The sequence below is a fragment of the Nansenia antarctica genome (genome assembly GCF_963989245.1).
Source record: "Nansenia antarctica genome assembly, chromosome: 7".
In the NCBI taxonomy this organism is placed as follows: Eukaryota; Metazoa; Chordata; class Actinopteri; order Argentiniformes; family Microstomatidae; genus Nansenia; species Nansenia antarctica.
This window is the reverse complement of record NC_137677.1, coordinates 41,043,092-41,065,900: the sequence shown is the minus strand read 5'-3', so window position 1 is coordinate 41,065,900 and position 22,809 is coordinate 41,043,092. Positions and strand designations below refer to the sequence as shown.

Genomic DNA, 22,809 nt, shown 5'->3' with positions numbered 1-22,809 from the left:
TGAACAGAATGTGGCTGAACTACCAGGATCCAGGAAGGCATATGTTGTTATGGTGCGATTTCCCTTTGCCACTTTCACCTTTACAGGGACAATAGACAACCCACAGTGGTCCTTACCGGCCCCTGTATGTCCACACGTTTTGGGAGAGGTTGGCTGGTTACTAGATGGTAGCTTTGCTTAGTTTAGCTTTTCTGCTCGTTTGCAACAAGTCCAACTTCAACGCAAACGCTTTAGCAGTAAGCTTAACCACGCGTTTACCAGATAGTGTCTCATCACCATTAGTGTCCAATTCCACGTCACGCATCTCCATGACGAATGATCGGTAGTCAGTCAAAACAGTTCGCAGCACGCAACAGTCAACGCAACGTCTATAATTGTCCCCTTCGCTTCAGTCACCAATGCATTGGATTTAATACCGGTGTGCACACATTAAATGGTCATTAAACAATGTAGCGCTACTCATACCGTGCGGTGGGCGCCGTTGTAGTGGACTCGTGGTCCGATGCTCCAAACAGCTGGCTTTAGAATCGTAGCTCCTGCGGCTGCACACGTATCCAAACACGTACGGTATCCAAACGCCTCCGTTATATTCCAAGCGATGTTCCAATAGATGCATAGGTTTGACAATGTTAAAGGAGCACAGTCTAATACTGAGCTACTGAGATGCTAACCCGCGGACTCTGGTTGATGCGCCGTGCGTTCTAGTTTGATGTGTTCTGTTGGTTATACACGATCCGTAGTCATTGGTTTGCTGCATAAAAAACCTTTATTGCGTTACTAAATGCCATCTTCCAAATGGCTTAATCACTGGTATAAAACAATAACAATCACAAACTCAGCGCCCTTGCGGTCAAACCTATTTGCCCTTCCGGGGTCAACACCTGACGATAACAACAAATGTACTACCTTATAAAGACCTGCCTCAGGTATTGTGACAGCGCCACCCCATGCCCACACAGTGAATTACAACACATACAGGACCATATCTGGCTCCTACACAAAGCAGAGCCCAGAGAGGCTGCGAACTGATAGGGGCACAGAACATGGGTCAATTAATTTGATAATCTGTCGTATCACATCTTGTTGCACCACGAATCCCATTCGAATGGCACGAAGATGCATCCAACGATAGCCTTGCATTTGGCCACTTCCTGATAGTTCCTCCTGCACAAAGGCTATTACCTCATTTAAATCTGAGTGATTTCTCCTTCTGTAGCCTAAAGACCCAGTTCGCGACAACGTCGCTTCAAAGTACGAATACTTGTTATAATAAGGTGATTTTGTGCCAATAGACAAAGAATGTCCTTATTACTAAAGTCAATTCCAAAGTATAACTTGATAAGAACATTCATGTCATTCATTTTAACCAGAAGGACCAATAAACACTAATAAATTCTGACCTTTTATCTCATAAATTCTGACTTTAATCTCATAAATTCTGACTTTTTATCTCATAAATTCTGACTTTTTTCTCAGAAATTCTGACTTTAATCTCATAAATTCTGACTTTGTCTCTCATAAATTCTGAGTTTTTTTCTCATAAATTCTGACTTTAATCTCAGAAATTCTGACTTTAAACTCAGAATATAACCCCACCCCTTTCGGGAGAAAAAAAAAACTAAAGTTGGTGGCCCTAATACTCTTCCGTATATTACGGAGCCCCCCTGGGGTCACATTGTATCAATGTGCACACACACGCTTGGTTGCCATTCACAAAGCTGAACTTTAGCCAATTTATCCGTTCCCTCGGTTTAGTACCGTAATTCGTTAGGGTTCGGGTAATCCTTGCGATCGTTCTGGCTCCTAGGGCCTAACCCTAACGGATTACTAAACCAAGGGAACGAATTACTAAACCGAGGGAACGGATTCACACATCAAATATTTTGTGACCCCAGGGGGGCTCCGTACTGGATAAATAGCATACTTATATGCTATATGCGGTATCAAAATGTCAGTGCCTGAAAGTTACAAAATGCGTGAAGTTAAAATACACACCCTAGTAAGCTACATACAAATGTGCAGGTTTTATTTTACAAACATCATTGGCAACAGACATACAGTTTAGGGGCAGGAATCAGGATCAATCAATCAATCAATCAATCATTCACTTTTTGGAATGTGGTATTGTTGTACTAATCCCCCCCCCCCCCCCCCCTTACATTAACATTGCTTTAACAGATCACCCCACACAGTATTAAGCTGTCTGCATTCAGAGCATTTGACTCCGAGTACCATCTTGCTGGCTGGGAAAATCTATTCATCACACTGTACTTGATGTGTTCAGGGACAGCAAAAAACATGGAATATGTCACAGGCATCAGCTTTATTCATCCTCAGTAGCATGTCACACCTGTTGGGACAGTTAAGGTGTTCACTGGAAGGGTACAACAGACTCACAGGCATTTGTAAGAGCAGAGCATTACTGTATACAGACTGGATAACACTAGCTTCTAATACTGACGTTATTACTGTATACAGACTGGATAACACTAGCTTCTAATACTAAGAGAATATGTCCACTATGCAGTGAAATCGGCGAAAAGTAGCTTCAAAATGAATGAATACTAATGTTGGAAGACTGGATGCTCTCCCGCTTTCTACTCTGCCGAAATGGTCAAATATATTACTCGGATTTCCGGAGTACCTCTGCGACTTCCGCTCTCTTCACATAAACAGGAAGTTGATGGGCGGGGCTTAGTGGCAGATCCAACTTTAAGACTTCCGTTTTTTCGTTTTCACGACTTCAAAGTAAAAGCCCCAGATAAGATATCACTGGAAACTAACGGGATCACAATGCATATTTTTCCATGAAATAAGTAAAATACGACGTGGCCGCTTCGAAGACATTTCCAGAGATAAGTCAAACATAATTTGTGGTTCCTGTATCCATATGTTCTATTTGTAAATGCTTAAACATGTTTTAACGTAGGCGCCTTTTATTTTGAAGAAATCCTTTCATATCCACCCGAGGTACCAGGTGGGCGGAGCTGCACTGTTATCGTTCACGACACATCTCACATCACATCTTAGCTCGAAACATAATAGTTGGTGGCCGGTGGTCTCCGTCGGTGTCATGTTAGATGTTCAAGAATTTGACATAATATGAATAAAGAGGTTGTCAAGATGTGTCTCTCGTCCCGTCAACTGGTCGCATAGCGATGAATGAAACGAGCGTCGAGTCACGCCTGGTGTCGCTGGTGTCGCCTGACACATGATGGCGCCGGGGCTCAGAGGCTTTAGGAAGCTGCCCGGGTCACTGAGCCTTAGTGTCTGCACACTGTCCCTCCTGGTTCTGGTTGTCCATGGCCATGCATGTAAGCATCAGGTTCCTACTCCGTCAGAGGTAAGTTCAGCGTTTCACATGATGCTTCATATACTCTGTCACCTGTGTGTGTCTCTGTCACCTGTGTGTGTCTCTGTCACCTGCGTGTGTCTCTGTCACCTGTGTGTGTCTCTGTCACCTGTGTGTGTCTCTGTCACCTGTGTCTGTCTCTGTCACCTGTGTGTGTCTCTGTCTCTGTCACCTGTGTGTGTCTCTCCTGTGTGTACCTGTGTGTGTCTCTGTCTCTGTCACCTGTGTGTGTCTCTGTCACCTGTGTGTGTCTCTGTTTCTGTCACCTGTGTGTGTCTCTCCTGTGTGTACCTGTGTGTGTCTCTGTCTCTGTCACCTGTGTGTGTCTCTCCTGTGTGTACCTGCTGTGTGTGTGTCTCTGTCTCTGTCACCTGTGTGTGTCTCTGTCTCTGTCACCTGTGTGTGTCTCTGTTTCTGTCACCTGTGTGTGTCTCTCCTGTTTGTACCTGTGTGTGTCTCTGTCTCTGTCACCTGTGTGTGTCTCTGTCACCTGTGTGTGTCTCTGTCACCTGTGTGTGTCTCTGTCTCTGTCACCTGTGTGTGTCTCTGTTTCTGTCACCTGTGTGTGTCTCTCCTGTGTGTACCTGTGTGTGTCTCTGTCTCTGTCACCTGTGTGTGTCTCTGTCACCTGTGTCTGTCTCTGTCTCTGTCACCAGTGTGTGTGTCTCTGTCTCTGTCACCTGTGTGTGTCTCTGTCTCTGTCACCTATGTGTGTCTCTGTCTCTGTCACCTGTGTGTGTCTCTGTCTCTGTCACCTGTGTGTGTCTCTGTCTGTCTCTGTCTCTGTCACCTGTGTGTGTCTCTGTCTGTCTCTGTCTCTGTCACCTGTGTGTGTAAGTTCAGCGTTTCACATGCTGCTTCATATCCACGGTGTGAGTCTACCAAAGTTACAGCTTCCTCTCGCTGTCATGACAGACTGGCCAGCTAGTTGATCCTGTTCATTCAGATGTCATTCAATGCAACCCATTGTATTCTCACCTTGACGAGTGGATGTTCTATGATTTGAAGTCGTATACCCAATAATGAGTTAAATGTTTAATTACACTCATGACAGTTAATGTATCACTTAACGTATAGAGCTTAGGTGATTGATTGATTAGGCTATATTACCTTTCTCTATCTTTTTCTCTACTTTGTAGGTGATCCATAAAGTATATTTGAAGTCTGAAAGGCTAGCAAAGAGAAGTTCTGATCAACAATTGAAGATAAAGATTATTTATGATTCAAGTGTTGACAAGTAAGTTGATTTTACTGTAATGTATACTGTTGTTAATGTTTAATACTAGGCCCGTTTAATACACATGTCTGTCTATTTTCCATAAACTAGGCTATCTGAAGCCAGTGTATGAGTTTCAAAACTGGCAGTCTGGCACTGTAAAAACACATGTTCGTCCTCAGGTTAGTTCCAGAGAAAAGAAGACTTGTGAAGGTATGTTTGCTCAGAGATGAAGGCAGAGATGGGCTATGCCTCTCATTCATTCTGTAGTTGCATGACAATTAGATGGCAATGTCACTTTTGGTACAGTAAAAAAGCATCGTGGGCTATTTTTCAGTTCTGTTCTTTGTCTTATGTAGGATAAACTATTTCCACAAGCAATTGATTATCTTCAGAAGGCGTTTCAGGTGCGCCAACGAGTGGGCCCAGTCGTACTGAGCAGGTAAGTCTTATTCTGTCATCCCTTAGCTCGACACACGAGTCTGCCAGGAGACGGTCAAAGGTGTATATGTATATGAAGTCACTGTCTGATTTGATCCCTGGACGTGGGGTTTAAACAAGAGGTTGCAAGACAGCTTCCTTGTTTCTGATTGACTAAACAGACGATAACCTATAGTGCTAGTTTGTATCGACTCCCATAGAGAAACGATTGGCTCAATCTGTAATTAACGGAATCAACAGACTAGTAGTGTGGCCAATCAAGCGAGAGTTGTTGAGTTGTTAGGTTGCAGAGTATTCTGTTTCAAACCTCACACCCGGTTTCCATGCATCAAATCAAATAGTGACTTCATACTTGTATGTTTTTGAAGCCCCCGCCATACTAGTCTGTCAGTAAACGTAATTACTACATGTCTGTAAGTTAGACCTACATGTTTCTCATATTGGATAACAAAAAGTTCATACTAATCTCAGTGATGCCACGAACAAAAGGTGTCTTATTGCGATAAGTCATGGACCAGGAAGCTGTTGACATATTGTGTTCCTCCTCAGACAATGTGCGACCAATCAATACCTTCGGAAGAAAGATGACCCTCACCGCTACTGCCAGGGGGCATGTGCTAATGTCACTAAATGTGGACCAATCATTGTCCCCGAGCATCATCTACAGGTCAGTCATCTAACAGTAGCAGCAAGTGTTGCAAGCCATTTTAAATGCATTCTAGAAGTATGGTAATATACCCTGTGGTAATATTACTCGTCCTATGTACAGTATGTTCAGAAGCCTATGGAGTATGATGTTAGTAATCATGTAGTGCTGTAATCAGTAGTGCTGATACCATTGGCAGAAGACTTGGGGGAAATTCAATGAAGCCAGCTGTTGCTTGTAGCATGTGGTCAAGCCATTGTCCAGGCTCAACACTGGTTCTGGAGCCTGCTGCTGTCCTGGACCTAGGTCCTCTACACACTGAATCCAAACACAATGTCGTTGCAAACAGATGTCTTCATATAGACAATTCACAATATCCAATTACCACTCCTATAACCAATCGGCCTCCATGCATCTCACCAAATCTTGTTTGCGATCAGTAGACACTAGGTGTCTCCTCATTTCTCCATTGTCATTCTAATCCAACAACCGTCCCATAACATTGGATTGTATACGTTCTCCCATGACCTGACGCCAAGCAAATAGGATCGAATTTTGAAAATCTACAAATAATATGATAATATCTGTTGCTGCATTTATTGTGTTGTGTTGGCATGCCAATGCCATATGTTTAGCAGAGGAGGGGTTGTATATTTAGAACTCACAACCTTCTGCATGTGAACCACCTGCTCTAGATGCTAACCAGTAGGCTAACTGCCGTGGCGGAGATGCTAGTACCTAGATGGTGTCATTTGGATTACAGGGTTGATGTTGTTAAGGCTTACTACAGGAGGTTCGTTCTGTGCAGGGAATAATTTTCAAAGCGTCAGAAGTCACGCTAATGTATTTCTTTGTGGTCTTTGCCTTAATATTGGTTTAAAAAAACTATATTAAAAAGAAATTCGCTGGTACAAAGAATTTTCCCACCTTGGCTGGTAGACCATGTTATATACCCTGTTATACCCCAAAATGTTCTACCCTGATAACGGGGTTGTTGATGGTGTTGTGCTCATAATTTCCAGCAATGCAAAGTGTGCAGCGAGACAGGGAAGTCCTGTGGCCCTGCCGGACCTCCAGACGGGGCAGGAGTGGAGGGCTCCGACTTTGTCCTTTACGTGAGCGGGGTCACCACAGAGCGCTGTGGCCAGGAGAACATCGTAGCATACGCTGCCTACTGTCAGCTAGAGGCAGAGCTGGACAGGTAAGCTGCCTACTGTCAGCTAGAGGTAGAGCTGGATAGGTAAGCTGCCTACTGTCAGCTAGAGGTAGAGCTGGATAGGTAAGCTGCCTACTGTCAGCTAGAGGTAGAGCTGGATAGGTAAGCTGCCTACTGTCAGCTAGAGGTAGAGCTGGACAGGTAAGCTGCCTACTGTCAGCTAGAGGTAGAGCTGGACAGGTAAGCTGCCTACTGTCAGCTAGAGGTAGAGCTGGATAGGTAAGCTGCCTACTGTCAGCTAGAGGTAGAGCTGGATAGGTAAGCTGCCTACTGTCAGCTAGAGGTAGAGCTGGATAGGTAAGCTGCCTACTGTCAGCTAGAGGTAGAGCTGGATAGGTAAGCTGCCTACTGTCAGCTAGAGGTAGAGCTGGATAGGTAAGCTGCCTACTGTCAGCTAGAGGTTGAGCTGGATAAGTAAGCTGCCTACTGTCAGCTAGAGGCAGAGCTGGACAGGTAAGCTGCCTACTGTCAGCTAGAGGTAGAGCTGGACAGGTAAGCTGCCTACTGTCAGCTAGAGGTAGAGCTGGACAGGTAAGCTGCCTACTGTCAGCTAGAGGCACAGCCGGATAGGTAAGGCCCCTCTTTATACACGTCTCCTGTGTGTTCAGATAGAAGATGAAACATTCTAGAACATCTAGATAGAAATAGGACCTGTAGAACAAAAGATGATTCTTTTTCTGAAAGAATATGTATGTATTCGTCTTAGCTCCAGACATTTTATTTCTACAAGGGATAGAAATAAGGTCCTCAACAATGACTGGTTATTCGTTCCAAAAAGTTCCACAGTATCAAGTTATAACCCACACCTAACCTGTGCGATTAAACATGGATGTGCACAATTAATCAATTAATGTTTCTCAGAAAGGATTATTTAAAAAAAAAATTAAAAAAATGCTACGAAAGACTCATCTACGTGACATTGGACTTAACATTGGAACTGCTGGGTCAGTGGCAGCATGGCATCGGTCACGAGCGAAAATGTATTACAGTCGGTTAGCTGGCTAATCGTTTAGCCTTGGACATCCACAATGTTTTGTATACTGTGAACTTAAACTTAAGGCCAATGCACACAGCGTGCGATTTTGTCGCACCGCCGAATTTGATTCCATTGTTTTGAATGAGATAATGCACACGGCGTGCGATGCGATATTGTCGCACGACAACATTGGATTCTCAATTCACACCACCGAAGTCAACAACACGGCCCATCTCATATGGGATTACAAGACACCTATATTACATAATAATAACAATCAAGCATGTAGGCACAATATGCCCAGTTGTATGTTGTAGAAATTGTGGAAGCAAGGCAAGCAATATTGGTAGAGCCTATAGTAATCAGCCTGCCTGGTCCGACTTCGGTGGTGTGAATTGAGAATCGAATGTTGTCGTGAGACAAAATCGCACGCCGTGTGCATTGGCCTTTACAGCTAGGCCTAGTATATGTGAAGAACGTTTTTTTAATTAAAAAAATAAAATAAAATCTCTGTGGTGATTAGTGTGTCATCTAATGTCCCCTGTCTGTGCCTCCTTAGGCCCATCGCTGGATATGCCAACCTGTGTCCTTATATGATCTCTCCCCAGCCTCAGGAGTTTGAGGGTATGCTCTCCACAGTCAAACATGAGATCATACATGCTCTGGTGGGTACATTTCAATCCAAGTGAAACACTGAACAGATTAATCCCTTATTACATGTACTTTATGTTTTGGGCTAAGGCTGAGTTCAAAGAACCATCATGAATGAAGTAGTAAATGTGTTAAATATGCTTCCACTTGTTATTTATTGAATGTGGAACGTGGCTTCATAGTTTTGCATGTCTGCCCTACAGGGCTTTTCAGCAGGGCTGTTTGCGTTCTATCACAATGATCATGGTAAACCGCTGACACCTCGATTTGCAAGTGGATTACCAGCATTCAATGAGAGGTATGTATATAATAAAAAAGAAAAGCCAGTCGAGAGAGGACGCTGGCATTGCTTGTTTTCGCTGCTTCTCCGCCTGAAATCTAGATACACTTGCAGTATACAGAGTAGATTGTCCTACAAAGACACTTAGATTTAGTAATCTAAAAATTAATTAGACCCCTATACTTTCTTTTATTTTATTTTTTTGTTTCTTTTATTTTACTACTCAATCTTTTCAGTTTGTAAAGCGTCTTTGAGTGTCTTGAAAAGAGCTATATACGTCTAATGTATTATTATTATTATTATTATTATTATTATTAGGGTTAGACATAAAAAAAAAAAATATGAAAGAAATGAAAAAAACATCTACTGAAACCCATCTACTGAGTGGGGATAGCTGTAAAATAAGAAGAAGATGGCAAGGTTGGGTGTTGTCAGCTCCCTATACTATGCATGCTAGAGGGGGTGATCCTACTCCATAAATCTGTTCCACTACAGATCCAGAATATAATTAGGGACCAAGCTGTTAGATATAATATGGTCCAGGGTACTTTATTATCTGGAAAGTTACATCTGATAAATGTGTATGGCCCCAATGAAGATGATCCTAAATTGTGATCCTAAATGATAATTTATTTCTGACTATTTAGCTGGTGACTTTAATTGCACGTTGGATCCTTTAAGTGACACCTCGACCTGGTGTGAGAAATACTGAAAATCTGATCATGCAGCTGTATCCTTGACTTATAAAGATTCTAAACTTGTGAGTGACCCCCCAACATGGCATTTTCAATCAGGATGTCTTATACCTTCATAGATTTTTCAGACAAACAAATTGACTTGTATTTTGAATGTAACACTTCACAAACATCTGGCAGCATAAGATGGGAGGTATTCAAGGCCTTTATTAGGGGTCAAATAATTGGCTTTACTAGTTCAAAGGAAAAAAATCAACCTTAACAACCTTAATATTCCTAAAATCTCTGAAGAGGAAAGTAGAGCATTAGATGGGAAATTGACACAATTAGAAATTGCAGAAGCGGTTGACTGTATGCAGGGACCGGATGGCATCCCTATAGATATTTATAAGAGGTTTCAGTCCAGATTAATTTCACCCCTTTTGGAGATGTTTCAGGAGTCCTTTGAGAAAGATCTTCTCCCCACATCTATGAGAGGTGCCCTAATCACATTACTTCCAAAACCAGGAAAACAAACACAAAATGTGAAAGTATGCGCCCAATCAGTCTCCAGAACTCGGACACAAAGGTGATTTTGTAACGTTTTTGCAAGAAGATTGGAGGGCCTACTTCCTCGACTGGTGGGAGAGGATCAAAGTGGATTTATCCAGGGCAGACAGGGATTCCATAATGTTAGACAAGTGCTCAATATCTTACACAGCCAGAGAGGGGCGTCAGACACAGCTTTACTCTCACGTGATGCAGAGAAAGCCTTTGACCGTGTCGAATGGGCATATTTATTTGAAGTGCTCACCCGCTTTGGCTTTGGAGAAACATTTTGTAAATGTGTTGGGATGCTTTGCACTGGACTTATTGCGGAAGTCTTGACAAATAGTGTGATTTCCAAACCTTTGAATATCTCTAGAGGATGCCTGCAAGGAAGCCCTTTGTCACCATCACTCTTTATCCTTGCGATAGAACCATTTGCTATAGCGGTGAGGATGGACATATATGGAATTCGAGAAGGTAAAAAAAAAAAGTTTATGCTTCTATTTTTAACTCAATGGACAATTTCACATATCTCGGTATAAAAATTGTCCCTGAGGTGAATAAGATTGCTCAGATAAATGATGACCCAATTATGAAAGATACCATCTCATCAGTAGAGCGTTGGACATTGTTACCAATTTCAATGATTGGCAGGATAAATATTAAAAAAATTAATATACTTAATATAAGTTTATTTATTTGTTCCAGAACATCCCCCTACCCCCTCACTCGTCTTTATTTACTAGAATTAAGAAATTGTTTACCAACTTCATTTGGCAAAATAAACGTCCCAGATTGCGCCTATCTTTATTACATTTCCCATATGACAGAGGAGGCCTTAAATGTCCAAACATCCAGTGGTATTACTGGGCAGCTCAACTGGTCCATTATGTTTTATTTTTCATCTGAAAACCACCCTGCTTGGATGAATTTGGAAGCCTGTTCCGTCACACCAAGCTTACCATTGCACTTGTATTTGTATTCAGCAGATCGTAAATACTTGAGGAAAAATACAGACAACCCTACTGTATTGAATTATGATTAATGTGTGGTTTGACACCTGTAAACATTTGAATATAAACTCTTCCTGGTCACGCTTCAGCCCTTTGAGGTAATGTGAATTTTAAACCAGGGAAAAACTATGCAGGATTTAGAATATGGGCCGAAAAAGGGTTAAGGAAAGTGCAAGACATGTACAGTAAAGAGGAAGTACTTATGTCAACCAAATATGACATTCCAAAGAATAATTTCTTCATATACCTTCAATTTAGGAGTTTTATATCCTTGTCTCAAAACCATTCATTGGTTATACCTGTCATTTCCCCATTAGAGGTAGCAATCACAAGACATTGTTGTGATAAAGGTTTAATCTCAACTCTGTATGACTTGTTTGTGTCTGGGTCTGGTGAATCATCAGAATCCAGACTGAGATTATGAGAGGAAGACATAGAGGAGGAAATATCTTTAGTATAAATGGCTGATGCGTACATATGTAACTCCTGTTAAATTACATATGTTTAATGATAACATACCTGATACATGTAAGTAACATACCTTAAGTGCAATGAAAGAGGGACACTGTACCACTGTATATGGAAATGTGTGAAAGTGAAATAATTTTGGCAAGATATCATTAATATGATGGATAACATTTTATCAATGAAATGACCGATGGATCCTAAGCTTTTTATTCTGGCTTTATATCCCACCAACACACAATTACAAAGCAAAGAGTTTAGATTCATAGACATGTGCATATTACAAGCTAAACATGTTATCGCTCTTAATTGGAAAAATGTTGATGGGCCAATAATTGGAATGTGGGTTAAAGAAATGGCATCAAACATGTAAATGGAAAAGATAACGTATATTGTTAGGCGTCAACAGAACGTTTTTGATGATATCTGGAGACCCTTTCTATATTTCTTAAGATATAATGTTAATGTTGGTAACCTGCTTCAGCAGGAACATGCTCTGAGGGAGGAGGGTAGATCCTGTACATCCATCTGAAAAACACACCATTATTATGTATCTATCTATTTGTATATTATGTATATATACAGTATATATATATATATATATTTTTATCTACTTATTTAAATTAAGTTAATTTAGTTTAGTTAAGAATACATTATTTATTTTCTCAAGTTAGACTATGCAAATTCTGTTTATGTCTGTATTCAATTGTTAGAGAGGGTGAATAAGGTGAAAAATATTTGCCATGTTTTATATTGTTATTCAATGCACAATTTGATGTAATTTGCAAACTGAAAACCAATAAACATATTGTAAAAAAAAAAAAAAAAGACATCCTCAACTTTCTGGTTGTGCCTTTTGGAGTGAAGTGTTGCATGTTTGTGTTTCTGTCGTAGTCTGGGGTTATACCAGTGGAGTGATGCATGTTTGTGTTTCTGTCCTAGTCTGGGGTTATACCAGTGGAGTGATGCAGTCATACGGAGAGTCACTCGCCTATGGGACATCCGTGGTGGAGCCATGGTCCGTCATGAAGTCCATGTCCTGGTGACGCCACGTGTGGTGGTAAGGCAGCACTTCCACTCAGCCCCATGGTCAGACATGGAGGATTAAAGACCCACTCCAGGGAAAATTATCTGACCTGATATGTCACTGTGTAGAGACTGGCCTGTGCTGCAGTCGGCCGATAAGGAACGGCTGGTGACGATGGTGCGGTTGGTGTGTATTCATGTCTGTGTGTGAAGTGTTTCTGGCCTGATGCCCTGAGGTGTTTTTTTGCAGGAGGAGGCGAGGAGCCATTTTGGGTGCCCCATCTTAGAAGGCATGGAGCTGGAGAACCAGGGTGGCGTCGGCACTGAGCTGAACCACTGGGAGAAAAGGCTGCTAGAGGTGAGACCAAGCTTCAAGTCTTATTGTCACAATACACAAGTGAAAGAGAGGAAAATTCTTAGGCTTCAGTTCTTGACATTGCAGCACATGACAATAAGGCAAGGGAAGATAAATAAAGTGACAATAGTACAACACATAAGTGAAACAATTGGACAAGTGACAAGTTGTGGGAGTCAAATAAGACAGGATACAATTAGCAGTGCAAATACTAAAACCAGGTGGCTCTGTTCAAATGCATTTTTACTAGTTTTTCTTTTTGAACTACAGGTAGTCCTTAAAAGAACGACTACATGCCGTCAGTGTGGATTTTAGCGGTGCTATATGAACAATCGTCACTGTTAACAAGAGAATTTTAAATTGAAGATATGTAAAGCTGCGTTCAGTCCCACGCCTTTTTTTAAAAAAAAAATCTAATTTTAATTGAGACAGTGGGAAAGCAAAGAGGGACAGATAACAGCACAGAAGCATTTATATTACATGACATCTTTATATTACAAATATAATTGTATTACAATTTAATTTACAATGTAATTTTATATTACATCTTTATATTACATGACATCTTTATATTAGATTACATCTTTATATTACATGACATCTTTATATTACATTACATCTTTATATTACATTACATCTTTATATTACATTACATCTTTGCATTTAGCAGATGCCTTTATCCAAATCGACTTAAAACAAATACATTTGTCTAAGTAAGTGAATCATCTATCCATCAGTCATCGCAAGAAAAAGTTATCTATGCCTGGGCCAGAGGCCATTGGCAGTCAAAATGCTAGAAGAAGGAAGAATTATGGGCTTTTATTTTATTTATTTTAAAATACAGTAAATGGACTGACTTATCTAGTGCCTTATTCCCAAAGCGCTTTACAACGGCCTCTCATTCCTCCGTTCACACACACATTCACACGCCAATGGCGGCAAGCTACCATGCAAGCCGCCGGCCTGCTCATTGAGCAATTTGGTGTTCAGTGTCTTGCCCAAGGACACCCCGACATGTGGCCAGCCGGGGTTTGAACAGCGGATCTGCCGACCTTGCGACCATTAGACGCCGGCTCTACCTCCTGCGCCACTGCCGCCCAGTAGAGAAACTCTACAGGGGCATAGAGGGGACGGAGAGGTTTCAGGAGGGACAGTTAAGGTCTAGCCGGAAGAACCAGCGAGGCCTTGAACCCTGTGACCTTGGAGAAAGTATGCATGCAATGCTGGAAGCCAAGACTTCTCCATTCTACTGCTGTTTTTGTCGTTTCCAGAATGAAGCGATGACTGGATCCCACACTCAGAACCGGGTGTTCTCTAGGATTACCTTGGCCATCATGGAGGACACAGGGTAGGCTTGATATGACACAAACCTAACCCTAACAACCTGTTTATGTTGTAAACCCAGCTTTGACTATTAGTCCACCTGGCTCTCCTGTTTGAGTAGGAGAGTTGTGTGATTGATGTTTGTCTATAGTAAACAAACTTGTACTTGATGATGATGACTATTGTTTTTGTTAAAGGAACAGCTAGTTCAGCTAGTTATAAGTGGTCTTTGTTGTCTAAATAGCCAGGAAATATAATGAAATGTGACAGTGGCTGGTTAAAGGTGTTCCAAGTGTGCAACTGTGAAGTCGCACAAATTGAGAAAAATGTTGTTGGGTTTTTTGTTGGTTTTTTTAATATTACAAAAGCTTGAATGTCGAAGAGACCACTCAATATAACAAACAAGAGTTTTAGCAGAGCAGCTATCTAGCTAGCGCAATGTCCTCTGTTGTTAGCCAGCTAGCTAGCTAGCGTGATGGAGCACAGTCTGAAACCAGTGTATTTGTGTGTTTTGGTTCAGGGCGATTTTGTACACTAATTTAATGCTTACAATCTGATAATCGGGATAATCTGTAAAACAACTGAGAAATTACCGTGCCGACTTGGTCCACCAGTTGCGAGAAAATAGCCTTTTATCAGACCAGGAAGTTATAAGTAGGAATGATGGAATCCTACAATGACCATAGTGTGACCATAGTAGCTGCTCCCAGCCAGCCACGGAGGCTTGTCTAAGCTAAGATACGTAACTATACATAACTATATAAAGATATATGTTAGTAAACACAAGTGATAGATGTATGTTATTAATCATTAATCATTTTGAGGTAGAAAAATCGGTGTTCTTTTAACAAATAATTTGTGTCGTATAGCATGTCAATATTCAGGTTGACAGACATACACTACACAATTTGCCCTATTCCTAACCTAACCCTAGCTCTGGTGTTGGTCTGCCTGTTTCTAACCTAACCTCTGTTGTGTTTCTGCCTGTCCCTGTGTTGGTCTAGCTGGTACAGGGCTAACTACAGTATGTCCCTGTGTTGGTCTAGCTGGTACAGGGCTAACTACAGTATGTCCCTGTGTTGGTCTAGCTGGTACAGGGCTAACTACAGTATGTCCCTGTGTTGGTCTAGCTGGTACAGGGCTAACTACAGTATGTCCCTGTGTTGGTCTAGCTGGTACAGGGCTAACTACAGCATGGCAGAGAGGCTGGACTGGGGCCGGGGCTTCGGCTGTGACTTCGTCATGAAGAGCTGCAAATTCTGGATGGACAGCCAACGCCAGAGGCAAGTGGCCACTGAGATATAACAGCCGTCCATAGAGATAATAGAACATATCAAAACATGTTACAGATTACTTCTTTTTACAACCTAATGGTGTGCAGACGAACCCGATTGTTAGGGTTTTACTTTTAAAACGAAGTGTTGTGTTACCAGCAAACTGTTCCATGTCTGCTCAAGATCCATGAATTAAAGCATCCGAGGGTAAAAAACACATTGGGCCCTATTATGCACTTCTTAACTTGCCGTCTTAAGTGTTAATTAAGACGCACCGCCAGGTTAAGACCTACCCCCACCCTTATTATGCGCTTCATACGCGCTACTGCTATTATGCAGGTGTTGATAGGCGCCCACACATAAGACGTAAAACTCCCGTGCATATATTGCTCATTGTGGGAGTGTTCATATGTTAATGAAGTGCACTAGGCGCCCCTGCTATTATGCGATCTGACTTTGCTCCTATCGCTAAGAAGTGGTTTGAAAAGTTCTTAAGTTTAGACTTCATGCACGTTTTGAAACACGAGCGCGCCTCTGCGGTTTGCGCATGCATGTGGGCACACATGAACACGCACGTGGCTCCACGGCAAGACGTCAATTACGGTCACAGTATAAATGCTTTATTTCAGAAGGGAGAGGCAGAGAAGCGCGCTGACCTCCTTCTCAGGACTTCCATAATAGCATAGCGCTAATGACTCAACGCAGCCGGTTCTTAAAGGGAATGGCACCTGGCACGCTGATTGGGTTGATTGAGAAGACGCCCAAAACACACCCATGACTAATTTCTTTACTTAGCGCCGGGTTTTAGGCGCCCACTACAGCACGCATAATAGCAAAGTGGCCTTGACCACGCCTCCACGTCTTAAGTTTAGATCTACCACCTCGTCTTATTGATGAAGTGCATAATAGGGCCCAGTGTCTCTGAGTCTAATCAGTAAAATTTCTGATTTCATATTCATGGGTTTATAGTTGCCTGAAGAACCAGCCATTTTCAATGGGAAGACTGAATCGAGGCACGTGGATGAGCCCTGATCCCCGCATCTTTCTGATCCTTCTGCTTGTTTATAAAGCTCTCACTGGCACAGCACCAGAATATCTGAAAGACCTTTTGCTAGCATATCAGCCCAATAGAGCTCTCAGGTCTTCTGACGTTGGTTTTCTCTGTGTACCACATGTACAAAAGAAGAGATTTGGTGAGGCTGCATTCTCATTTTATGCACCCAAATTGTGGAATGCACTGCCAGTTAGGGATGCAGCCTCAGCAAATATGTTCAAGTCAAGACCCATCTTTTTAATATTGCCTTTAAATGACTAAATAATTAAATGATGATTATATAATGATTGGAGCACTTTGAGCTGCAACATTTGCAGAAAAAGCGCTATACAAATCAAAGTTATTATTATTATTATTATTATTATTATTATTATCTCCGTCTGATCCTTTCTGCTCTGGGTTTCAGTCGACGTCCGGTGACCCCCTACTGTGACACAGTGCGGGCCACCCCACTCCACCTCACCTGCCGGCAGGACCAGCTGGCCGTGGCGGTGTGCAACCTGCAGAAGTACCCAGAGGACCTCCCGCTGGACTACCAGGTAACACAGACCTCCCGCTGGACTACCAGGTAACACAGACCTCCCGCTGGACTACCAGGTAGAGACAACACAGACCACCGTAACAGGACTTAACACTAGAACAACCATGAGGGGTCATTTGACCCTGTGAGTTAAAACATTTTTACATCTTTGCACTCAATCAAATTTCAGGACCCTCCTTTCATGACTTTTCCTAGATATGTGCATTCTACCACCCAGTATCCTTACATTTTCTAAAGGATAAGCTAGTATATATATATTCATTTTATTTTGTCATTGTTCCAATGTTGTAATGAGGTTTTGATTGGTTGCTGCTAAAATGCTGGTTGTTGTGTATGTGGAGGTTGTAATAGGGTTGTCATTATGTTGGTCACCATCCAGCATTGCCCCACAGTGACGCATTGGTTGAATGTTTTCTGAATGTCAGCATATGAAAGTCGTCATCTAACATTTTGACAAGGCTGTCCATGGGTTAAAAAGGAAGGTTTTTCTGAACATAGGCAGCTGATGGTCAACATTAGACCATATCACAGTTGGAAAGGATGTCTAAAATGATACGTCAATACAATATTCTACGCTTTTATTAGTGGGTTTGCGTCAGCAAGCTCTTGATATTACAATGACTTATTTTTACTTTCACAAAAATGAATGGTGATTGAGTATAATGTTTTTTGTTTTTTGTGTGTTTTCTTGTTTTCTTGTTTTCTTTTCTTGACCTCCTGCAGTACTTTGACCATATCCCTGACGTGGCTGCCAAGGACTTGTCCTCCTACGGGGGCGCTGTGGAGATCGCTGACTTCTGCCCCTTCAGCCAGGAGTTCAGCTGGCACCTGAGCGGAGAGTACCAACGCAACTCCTACTGCAGGGTCCAGGAAAACCAGCCTGGTGAGACTCTCTCTACTATTGTATGTAAATAGACTGCACTTATATAGAGCCTTTATCCAAAGCGCTTTACAACGGCCTCTCATTCACCCATTCACACACACACATTCACACACCAATGGTGGCAAGCTACCATGCAAGGCCCACTCACTGGGATCAATTTGGTGTTCTGTGTCTTGCCCAAGGACACCTCGACATGTGGCCAGCCGGGGCTCGAACCGCCGATCTGCCAACCTTGCGATCATTAGACGGCGGTTCTACCTCCTGCGCCACAGCCGCCCCTATGCCGCTCATATGTAGAAGTAACATACTTAAAATCTGTGTCAACAAACCATCTGAGGTCATGGATCACCTGTTTCTATTATTGACGCTCTGACGCTTTGACGCTATTGTATATGGGCCTACAGCCATTGTTGTCTCTATCCTGGGGGCTATTCCACGTACGTTGGATTAGTATATCCACAATTTTTAAAAAAGCCTCGCAGGGTTCGACAGTAACGCTTGCCCGGAGCAAGTAAAACATTTGCTGGGTTTGTTTGCGCGAGCCCGACGACGCTGCTAGATCCTGGATATTTTTACTGTGTGCAGGAAGAACAACAGATGGCGCAGGCGCCAGACCAGACTAGATGATCATGGAGTGAAGATATTATCAAAGCGTACGCGATGCGACGGGTGATCGACAGGCGCGTACGCTTTGATAATATCTTCACTTGTTTACTCCTTGTATTACATTGATGTAATAAAAGCAATTCTGATTCTGATCTCTGAGGGCGGCTGGTCCATGACCTGCTGGTGACCTCAGGCTGAGGCCACGTCCCCTGCAGCTGTTGACTCACCTGACTCTCCTTCTCCAGAGTCGTCGAGGAACTACGGCGTGGAGCAGTACGGCCCGGACTCTGTGTGTCTCTACCAGAAGTCTGCCTTCGTCATGGAGCAGTGCACCAGGAGGATGACCTACCCTGACTGGGGCAGCGGTTGTTACAAGGTAAGCCACCAGGGGGCGCCACAACCCCTTTTCAGCATCACTTTTATACTTCCTCCATATGGAAGTGTGGGCTGTGTGTGTTTCTGCTTTAAAAAAATATTATTTATTTTTTTACACACAAATGAATACAAGAACACCCCCTACCACCCACCTATCAAAAATATGTCAAAAATATGTCCATCTGAATACCAGCTATGAAATAGATTCTTATAACAATGTCGTGTTTTTAGATTACTGGCCAATACTGATATCAAGGCTATGTATTGTGTGTACCTAAAGAATTCACCAACCAAACAAAAGTACTCTGATTGTGTCTGTGTCTCTGTGCCTCTGTGTCTGTGTGTCTGTGTCTCTGTGTCTCTGTCTGTGTGTCTGTATGTCTGTATGTCTGTGTGTCTGTGAGTCTGTGTCTCTGTGCCTCTGTGTCTCTGTCTGTGCCTCTGTGCCTCTGTGTCTCTGTGTGTGTGTGTGTGTCTCTGTGTCTCTGTCCGTGCCTCTGTGTCTCTGTGTCTCTGTGTGCCTGTGCCTGTGCGTGTGCGTGCGCGTGCGCGTGCGTGTGCGTGTTCCAGCTGTCCTGCTCCAGCCAGGGCCTGACAGTGTTGGTGCAGGGCCAGGCGTTCAGGTGTGTGCGTGCGGGCCAGCTCCTCAGCGTCAGCGTGCGCATCAGCGACTGGGTCTACAACGGCGTGCTCATCTGCCCCGCCTGCCACGACTTCTGCAGCACCTGCCCCCTCCCACACCAGCTCCCGCCCCTCAACACCACCAGGACGTTTCCTATTGGTCAGTTTTCTCCTGCTCGTCTTCCAGTCCTGTAGATTCAGATGCACGTCTAAGCTCACTAATTAAGCTATGTGTGTTGTTTTTATTTTCACTTGTTTACCTATTTCTTTTAACCTGCTATTACTTTTGCTCTTTAATTATGTTTTTATAGCCTATGTAAAGCACTTTGTGACCACTGGTCTGTGATAGGTGCTTTATAAATAAACTTTACTTACTTACTTACTAATTGTGCAGAATATGTTGACAGTGTCTTATAAGACTCTATGGGGATGGGCACTATGAAAGGTGGCTTTTACTTAATGATATACTGTATATATATATATATATATATATATATATATATGCTGTAGCCATTGATTTTTTAAGAATATAACTTATAAATGCCTCATGAGCTTAGTTCAACGGTCACCTGCCCATCAGAACCCCAAATAGAAACGTGTTTATTCCATTATTTGTAAAAACAAAACAAACAAGAACATAAAACAAATAAATAAATAAATACAAAAATAATAAACATTTGTAAAAGTTTGTAAACAAACACTGTATACCTTCAAAACATGATTAAAATGATCATGTTGATGTCATGGATGGTCAGTCCTGCATCCATATCTCTGTCTATGACATTGAGGGTGGTTTCTCCAGTCCCTTCTTCCCTCAGCTGTTTACTGACAAAAGTGGCGAGTCATGATGCACCTTTTAAATGAACTCATCAAATCAAAATCTGATCAAATCATACTCAGGCACAGACACACATACAGTGTAATGCAAAAATGCTGGTTGTGTTTGTGTTCCAGACCCTTGCTCCAGCTCCTCCAGCCTGGCTGTGACTCTGTGGCGTCTCCTGGTCAACCTGGTCCCGCTAGTGGCTGGCTTCATCCTGTGTGTGTGGAACTGACGGTCACTGATGACAGGCTGGGAGCTTCTCTGTCTGGAGAGAAAAAAAAGTGGCACATGTTTGGTCCACTCCGGGCAGGCGTCCCACAATCTCAGACAGCCGATGCCAGGGTTACATCAAACCTGGAAATTCCTAGTAAGGGATTTAGTCTTTGAACGTTTTTGTGAAAAGCCTACAAGGTTGCGAAAGAATTCCATTAGGAAGACAGCGGACAACACTCGGGCTAAAACCAGAGTCGGGCTAAAGCCAGGAATCACAGGAACATCGGAAAATGAGTCACTTAATTTTAAGTTTTAACTATCGATTTTATTATTCAGTTTTTCGTTAAAACAATGACTTTTTTGGCTCAAAAGGCCTCACTGTATAATCTCATTATCTATCTAAGTGAGGTAAATTTGTGATACTTGCTGAAACACAGTAGTTCTAATGATTGAAAAATATCCTCTCTTCCTTGGGGAAAGACTTGGAGATGTGCCCCACACATCCTCTCTTCAGTCCAGGTGGTTTGGGGAGTGTGCTGCACGTTCTCATTCAAACGGTTGACTGGCTACATCTAAAAGCCCAAAGCGGGGTCTGAATAAATGCTGACATTGACATTGACATTAAATGCTAACATTAACAAGTCTAGATGAACTTCCACCAGGGCACCGTATGGCATTTCAACACACAAGTAGGATATCCTACTTGTAACCTGTGAACCCGGGTTGGTGTGATGGTGTGGAAAGAGTACTAGAGCTCGGACACAGTCAGTGGGAACCTGAGTACTAGAGTTCAGTATTCTCAGTATAGAGTTCATCCAGACCTGCCTACCGTCAATACAATCACTGACAGTTTGGAATTGGGTTCTACATTACTACATGCATACTACATACTAACGACTTGCATACTGCATGAGTATGTACTTCATGTCCCAGGTTGTTTTTTTGTGTGAATGCGGTATGAAACCCTGGTCTTTCAAGTGTTCTGGTCAATCAGCCATTCTCGCTTTACTACACAATGCTACGGTAGTATGCAATCTCAAACACAGCCAAGATGTATACCAAGTAAGTCCACTTTCAGAGGAAAAGAGGAAAAATAAGCCATTGATGTCACTTCACTCTATCAAACTTAATTAAGTGCCACTAAGCTGTAATCAGAACCAGAAGCCATACCTCCAGACCAGAAGATGATGATTCTTTTTATTTTGAGGTGGCGGTGCTACTCTGACACACACACACACACACACACACACACACACACACACACACTTCCACCCCTCCCCTCCCCTAGTGGGAATGTAGCATGGGGGTTTTCAGGTTTTCTGTGTGTTATCTTCAACTCCAGACTATTGTGCATATAAGCCTGAAATAAGAACAACTGAAATATTGCCTTAGTGGGAGTGAATTTAGTGAGTAAATTATTTGTCATTGTTTGATTTCAGCTGCTGGGGGGGGGGGTGTAGTGTTTTCGGTCTTTCTATTGGGTAATCAAAGGTCAAATTTGACACATTGGTCCACCAGACCTTCTGGGCAGAAGTGTCTGGGAACACGTTGTCTTTATTCTATCTGGACATGATATGAAACATCTCAGTTAAATGACAAGTTGTCCAATTCAGTGGAATCTCTGAATGTTAGAATGCAGTAGATAATCCAGGTGTGTTAGTTGAAGTGTGTCGTTGAAACAGTAGGTAGGTGGCTTTCTCAGGATGGCCTGTTCATTTGAAATGGAGTTGTGTTTTTTGATCGGTGTCATTGAAATGAAAAGGGCACTATTTGACATGCACTTTCAGGCTTGCAATGGCGCACAGTGTTGATTGTAGAACCTGTAGTTGAAGCTTTTCTTTAATATTTGTATGTTAGTAGTAACTAATATATTATTTAAAAAGCGACTGGTGATACATGTTATTCATATTTCATTTAAAGACATGTTTTTATGATCTTTAAAGATTAACGTGTTTATAAAATTAGATGCCTTTTAAATCACCTGCAGTAAGACAGATAGAGCATAATATGACATAACATATTATGTTAACGATTACAGTAAACCTACTATAAGGGTAGTGTGTGTCTGAATCTCCATCTGGTGACATTAGTGACTGTTAGTGACAGTACCCAATCCTCTCTCAGCTTTGTAGTTGGTTACTTTTTTTTTTAAATTATTGGGGCATTGTTCCACTGATGTGGTGAGCTTCCTGGTGCAAAATGGCTGCTGTAGCGTCACCCAAGTGTGCTACTCATT

General features: G+C 42.3%; 1 protein-coding gene across 1 annotated transcript; it reads left to right on the top strand.

Annotated features, from left to right (window-relative positions):
* Positions 1 to 3,211: 3,211 nt before the first annotated feature.
* Positions 3,212 to 20,592, top strand: LOC308162994 (leishmanolysin-like peptidase; the record flags this gene model as incomplete). Its single annotated transcript, XM_080537159.1, has 17 exons — positions 3,212 to 3,343; positions 4,492 to 4,589; positions 4,751 to 4,781; positions 4,928 to 5,010; positions 5,559 to 5,676; positions 6,678 to 6,856; positions 8,407 to 8,512; positions 8,702 to 8,796; positions 12,422 to 12,539; positions 12,756 to 12,863; positions 14,132 to 14,208; positions 15,356 to 15,466; positions 16,918 to 17,050; positions 17,776 to 17,935; positions 18,787 to 18,917; positions 19,487 to 19,697; positions 20,492 to 20,592. 17 exons carry the CDS (start codon positions 3,212 to 3,214, stop codon positions 20,590 to 20,592), a joined length of 1,992 nt encoding a protein of 663 aa, XP_080393285.1.
* Positions 20,593 to 22,809: the final 2,217 nt, after the last annotated feature.